We start from the raw sequence: 7,316 nt of genomic DNA on the forward strand, positions 1-7,316 counted from the left end.
TGTTGTGGTTTTCTTTAGATTTACTTTACTTGGTGTTCATTGAGATTCTTTGACAAGCAAATTTATATTTTTCATTAAATTTAATAATTTTCAATCATTATATCTTCTAGTACCTTTCTCCTCTCTTTCTTTGTGTCCAATTACTTATATATTAAACCACTTGCTATCAGTTAATCCAGCTCTTATTTTCTTCAGGTTTTGTCCTCTCTGCACTTCATTTTGGAAGTTTCTGTTGTTATGTCTTCCAGTTTGCTGATCTTATGAATGTCCTAATATGCTAATACTGTTATCAAGTGTTGTGTTTCTCTCCTCAACATTCACATTTTTTCCTTCTTATCAATCATATGAAGCATTCATAACAGCTCTTTTAACTTTTATTGTCCACTAGTTCCATTACCTTTGTCACTTCTCAGTTTATTCTATAGATTGATTTTTCTCCTGGTTTGGAGTTATATTTTCCTGCTTTTTTGCTTGCCTTATAATTTCTTTTTGGGTGGGCATTGTGTATTTATGTTCTTAGTTTTTATATTTTTGCTAGCCTTTCATGCTGATTTGTTGTAACATACATTAAGTTACTTGTAGTCAGCTGTATCCTTCTAAAGCTTGCTTTAAGTGTTTTTAGAGTGGGTCTAGAGCAGCCAAGAGTCCAGAACTAATCTAGCCCCATTTGTAAGGTAATGCCATTCTGAGGATTCTGTCCAATTTTTTGTTAATCATGAAATCTTCCTATTCTGATCAGTGGGAACACAAATAATTCTCAGACTCCTGAAGCTCCATTCGTTTTTGTTTTTTCTTTTTTTCTGCCTTTACCTGGAAGATTTTTCCAGAAACTCAGGTTGTTTTCTCTCATGGACATGTGGATCAGTATCAACAGTTTAAGAAAGAACCATTCTGCACGTCTCCACAGCCATCTCCCTGTGAAAGTCTCTCCTTTTGTGTATGACACCCCGCAACATGAGCCTTCTTCACCTTTTCAAACTCAGGTTTCTGTCTCTTATTTCAGTAAGCTGACTGGGCTCTGTTTAGTTTTTCCAAACTTGTACTCTTACCTGGAAATTGTCTCTAGACAGTAAAATGTTTTCTCCATTGTTTCACAGTAACTTGACAATTCTTCCATGTATAGAGCTGGTGCAATCATAAGACTTACCTCATTTGTATCCATTCTCTTGGTAACCACCGTGCTGCACTATTATCACATTTATGAAAAATAAGAATGTTTTGTATATTTGGTTCCATTATCTGTTTGCTAGATTTGCCAGGAAAATCCAGTCTCTGTTAATTTACCTTGATGTTCAGTAGTTAACCATCTTATTTTAAATAATTTATGGAGGAAAAAAGATAGAGATGAACCAGCTTAAACATTTTTGGGGATAGAAATTAAAACATAAGTTTCTCATATCGTAGACAGCACCTAACCAAGTGATCAATGTTAACACCATCAGTAAGAAAATATATTATTATTGTGTACTTCTTGATATAAAACACCAGGAAAGTCATGGCATTCCTTTTGTGGTATTCTTGTTAAAAATGCATAACTTAAATTTAATTATGAACAAACACCAGACACTGAGAAATAGTCTATAAAATACCTTGTCAAAAGTCTTCAAATCTTCAATACCATAAAATAAAAAGGAGTGAGAAACTGTTTTAGATCAAAGGAGACTAAGAAGAAATGATTGAATGGGACGCATGAGACTGGGTTGAATATTGCTCTACAAAAAGCACATTGTTGGGGTGAATGTTAGTCTTTGAATAAGGTTGGTAGAGTTAAGAATATTTTCATGTCAATGTTAATGTCCCAGTTTTTATCACCGTGCTGTGATTATGAAAGTTGTTAACATTTGAGAAGCATTATGAAGTGCATTTGGGAATTCTTTGTGCTGTTTCTACTTTGTATACAGTCTTTTGTGTACATATTAAATTATTTCAATATGGAAATTCAAATATGAAAAAAGAACTAAAAAGAGAACTATTCCAATATAAATTGAAGCTACAAAAGGAGATAATATCCAGGGGCATTGAATTATTCTTGTGGCATATTCCTGAAAAGACCTGTTCTGGCACTGACAATGTTACTAAATGCCTTGGGGCACTTATACCTTCTGTTCATTCTTCATTATGCCAGTCTTTCTATTCCATTATCAGTGCCATAAATGCTTTCATACTTCCTATCTTTTGTGTTAAGTTACAATCTAGGATTTTAAAGCCATGCTTGCAAGGCTGACAACTATGACAGTTTTGTCTGACTTAGGAAAATAGTTTACTCTAAATGCCAAAGAAGCATCTTTTATATATTATTGTATTTTATCCTTCCTCAATTATAACTAATTTTGTTAGTTAAAATAAATTGAGTTAAAAATAATTTTCAAGAATACATGTGGTAATTCACTTTGTATCATTAATGTAACATTTCCAATGCATATATTTATTATAAAGAAATGTACTTGCCCTGTAGAAAATGCCACTTAGAAAGTAATGCCAATACATCTTTATTATGATACAGTTTTAAAGGTGTTGGTTACTGCATTAGCTTTAAGTTCAACTCTCAGTTACAGAATGACTTACAAATGTTATAAATATTGTTTCTCCTTTTCACAAACTTGGTAGTATAGGGCTCCGATGGCAGTTTCACAAGCATCATTGACACAATCCATGCTGTTACTCAGCCATCTTCAATCTCTAACTTTCAACTTGTGGTCCAAACTGACTGCTCTAATGCTAGTCACCATGATAGCATCCCAGCTTTCAGGGAAACAGACATGAAAAAAGAAGAATTTCTCCTTCATAAAAATCTGTTGCACAATGTTTGTTTGTGTCTCATTGGCCAGAAATTAATTATAGGGTCACAGACATAAGTGAGGGAGCCTGGGAAGTACAGTATATTCAGGGAAGCCAGGTATATGGGGATCCTATTATTCTATAAAAGCAGGATACATATTGGGCAACAACTAGTTGTTTTTGTAAAAATTACTTAATGGATAGATAGAAAAGAAAAAGTGTCTGTAACCATCCAAATAAGAAACTTTATTTCATATGCAATTTCAAATAATTTTTAACTTAAAATGTTACATAATAGCCCTTCTTGTTATACAAAACAGCAAAAATATTGTCACTTACTGATAGTGTCTTAATCATCACAGTTCTCCAAATTTAAAACTGTGTTTAACAAGTTACTGATCATCTTGGAGGAGGAAGAGGGTCGTGATAGGGAAGGGGCATGTAAATGGATTTCTGGAACACTGAGAATGTTATGTCTTGACCTCAGCAGTGGTTAAATGAGTGAACACTTTATAAATATTAGTTATGTTTTCTGTAACCTTTTAAAATGCATGTTTATTTTTCAATGCAAAATTATATATACATATATGTGTGAAAAAATAAAAAATAACTCAATTAAGATGTTTATTAATTTAAATTTGGAATCAGTAAGTCCATTTAAAAGAAGTATTGTGTCTCATTATTCTAGAAATTAACACAATCCCAGGGCAGAAAAACAGTTATTACAAACATTTAACTAAACCATTGAATATGTCCAAATTGTATTGTGCTGAACACACTTATTAGGGACTCTTATTTGCAGAACACTGTGCCAGTTTATCTTATCCTATCATCTCTTGGACAACTTCCCAGTATATGCCATAGAACTATGGTATTACAGACTTTAATTGCATGCATTTTATGGCTACTGCCAACATAAGGGTGAAAAGATTAATCACTCCTGCGCTTAGTAAACAAACTAGGGCCTTTTAAAGATTTCAGTCTTGTTCATTTTTCCAAAAGGTTCATTTGAATGCACAGAAGTACGTTTTGATTGACTACCTTTCCCACTATTTCAATTTTCAAACTAAAAGCCAGGACACTTATCAACAAGAAGAAAAACCCATTTGAAATACAGTACACCTGGGAGTAAAAATGTTGAATAAAACTAGCAATTTCAGTTCAAAGACTTTTGCATTATTTTAAATAAAATGGCAAAGAAATACCCTATATTAAGTAAGGTATCTATTTTTTTCCAAAATGACACATTTATGTACGTTTAGAAACAAAAGTTGGGAGGACATTACAGGATACTATGTGCTTTTAAGATGCCCCTAAAACAAAAGTACACTTCAACTTTCTATCAAACTTTGCATTGAGCAGTAAGCAGAACTTTCTGTAGATTAAAAAAAAAAAAAATGTTCTGTACTCAGTTCTCTGCTGGTGTCTATGACCCCTGGTTAACTTTTATGCTTTCAATTTGGCTTTGTTCTAGAACATTTTTTCCTATGTTACTTAAAGTACTTTCAGTTACTCTGGAGGGAAAATTGTATTATCAAAAGCAATTGCTGTTATGACACTGCTTCTGGAATCTTAGAGCTTGACAACTAGTCTTAGACTTCTGCCTTTTAAAACAGATTCTAGGATTTCATTTTTGCTATGTCCAATCATGCCAAACCATACTTATTGTTAGCTTGCTGAATGGAAAAGCTTGGAATAGTTTATAACACTGACTGACCTATGAATGGGAAATGCTATCCCATGAGTAGAGGAAACAGTCAAATTCGAGGGGTGCAGCAATTGACAAGATCAGAGTACTAAATCGTACCTCTGAGGATCACACTGTCACACTCGCCCTAAGGTAAAACCTCAACATTTTTATCATCATTGTTCCAGGTAACACCTTACCTAAGGAAAAAAGATACCAAAAAGATTCAAGTAGCATCTTGGATCATCTAGCTTCTATTCCCACAGAGATAAGGCTTGACTCATAGTTCTAAGATCAAAATCCCTTGTTAGAAAACTATACATGAAATAATTACCTTGGAGGAGAATGGTAAATTTTAAATGATGGGGAAAAGAAAATATATTAATAACATGATTTAAAAATTCTTTGACATATCAGTAAATTATTACTTGATAATGATTAAGTAAATGATTTTGTAACTAATTAGGGGATTAGCCCACATTAAGAACAGACTCTCCTCTAGCTCTGTTTTCTCACACTCAATAGTTGTCTTGAAAGTACAGATGGACATTGGAAATCTCTGAGACCCCATACCCTAATATCAACCTCATGAACAAGCAAAATCTCTCTATACTGTGAAGTAATCTTGTTTTTCATAGATACAATTTTTTTATTATGATTGTCAATATCCTTTTACAATCTCCATGGCTATAGCTTGTTCAATTTGTATTGCTACAAGTTAGTATACACAGTATCTGTCTCAACTACCTTTCATTGAAGAAATAATTAATGAATGTCCCCCAAACTGCTCATATATGATGATGCACCTTCTTTACAAGTACTCACAACAACATCTAACTTATTTATGGCAGAAAGGGTCTAATAACGCTTTCAATAATTGGAGCAACCTCTTTTAATTATATCCACAGATCAATTAGTAAGAAGTGCAGCACTTTATTTATTTATTTTTTTAATTTTACTTTATTCCTGAAACATCTGATCTCTCAGAGTCATAGATCCAAGCTGATGCCCTAATTCCCATATAGCTTCCATTGAGGAAGCTAAAAAAATGTATCTGTCATCCTGAAAAAATATCTTTCTGGGTAATAGTCTCAATCTCACCATTTTCTTCTGGAAGCACATTTTTTCAGCGGCAGCTCATCCACCACCTATCAAAAATATTCAGTCTCAGACATGGTGATCACTGTCTTAATAACTTAATTATATTTTCAGTCTCGCCCAAATATATATTCTCTAAATGCAGATTTCTTGGCATCTTTGGGCCAAAAATGGCAATTCAAAAATCTATTAATTAATTTGCAATTCATAGTAACCCTAGATATGCCTCCAGCTAACACAAGTCTGCCTCATTCAAAACTGGACCAAGGTAAGGACATCCGAACAGCACAGAAAGCTAGAATTGAATAGGAGCATAAACACAAGTGCTCACTTTGAGTGATTGCATGGAGTGCAGATTGTTTTGGGAGCATGCTAAGATCATGCTAAGTTGTATGCAAGTGGAAGATGATTTGGAATTTAATATGAGCCAGAAATCCCATTTTGTATGAAACAAATAAATAAACATCTCACAATTGTACAAACAGGTAACCAGTGCGTTTGGGGAATTCTGCCTCTTGGAAAAGACAAACTATTCATTGTGTGTCATCAGAATTATATAAAAAAATCACAAATATTCAATATGACATTTTCTTCAACTATAGGAAACAAAACCAGAAAACAGCTAGACTACTATTAGATAAAAATGTTTTGAGTTGATTTTCTAAATAAGTATCACTGCATTTTTCTACCCTTATTGTAAACAAAACAACTTCAATTTTATGCTAATTCATATACAGATATACTACTTTAAATTTATGTACTTATAAAGAATTTCCTTAAATGTATAGTGACAGCTATTTTTCCAGATTGATTGTTTTCATGAGTTTGCCTTTTCAAGTGGTATATAATCCTTGACCTGTTAAAGAAACTGCAGGTTACTTTTCCATCCTTTCCCTCGACTCCCACCCCCACCCCCTGCCCCAGGCCCAGCACCGCTCTGACTACACAGCGCTTGCTCTGAGCTCCCAGCAGCTCCATCTACCGGGACCTCATCAACCATGCTGAGGTGTTCTCCGACATCTACAAGATCAGGCAGGTCACCAAAGGGCTGTGTCTGGAGGTGGAGGGGAAGATGGTCAGTAGGACAGAGTGTAACATTGATGACTCGCTCACTGGTGGAAATGCCTCCTCTGCTGAAGGGCCTGAGGAGGAAGGTACAGAAAGCGCAGAAATCACTGATGTCGATATTGTCATGAACTATCACTTGCAGGAGACCAGTTACACAAAAGAAGCTTACAAGAAGTACATCAAAGATTACATGAAGTCAATCAAAGGGAAACTTGAAGAACAGAGACCAGAAACAGTAAAATGTGTTATGACAGGGGCTGCAGAACAAATCAAGTACATACTTGCTAATTTCAACAACTGTCAGCCTCTTATTGGTGAAAACATGAATCCAGATGGCATGGTTGTTCTGCTAGACTACCGTGAGCATGGTGTGAGCCCATATATGATTTTCTTTAAGGGTGGTTTGGAAATGGAAAAATGTTAACAAATTTGGCTGTTCCTTTGGATCTAGCACCTGTCGTGATAACTGGCTGGCTGCAGCTTTTCATCAGCATAACACCAGGACTTAGACAAATGAGACTGATGTCATCTTGAGCTCTTCATTTATTTTAACAGTTGATTTATTTGGAGTGGAAACATTGTTTTTGTGAAAAAAGGTATGTCATGTAGGTTGTCTAAAAATAAAATGCATTTAAACTCATTTGAGAGAATGCCTCTTAGTTTAATATGTAAAATCTAAATCCAT

At 34.3% G+C, this 7,316-nt stretch overlaps 1 protein-coding gene across 1 annotated transcript; it reads left to right on the forward strand.

The window, feature by feature from the left end:
• The first annotated feature begins 6,545 nt into the window (after positions 1–6,545).
• On the forward strand, positions 6,546–7,055 carry LOC115864262 (translationally-controlled tumor protein-like). Its single transcript, XM_060297552.1, has one exon. The coding sequence runs from the start codon at positions 6,636–6,638 to the stop codon at positions 7,053–7,055; it is 420 nt and encodes a 139-aa protein (XP_060153535.1). The 5' UTR covers positions 6,546–6,635.
• Positions 7,056–7,316: the final 261 nt, after the last annotated feature.

Source organism: Globicephala melas, chromosome 4 (assembly GCF_963455315.2).
Source record: "Globicephala melas chromosome 4, mGloMel1.2, whole genome shotgun sequence".
NCBI classification, from domain to species: domain Eukaryota; kingdom Metazoa; phylum Chordata; class Mammalia; order Artiodactyla; family Delphinidae; genus Globicephala; species Globicephala melas.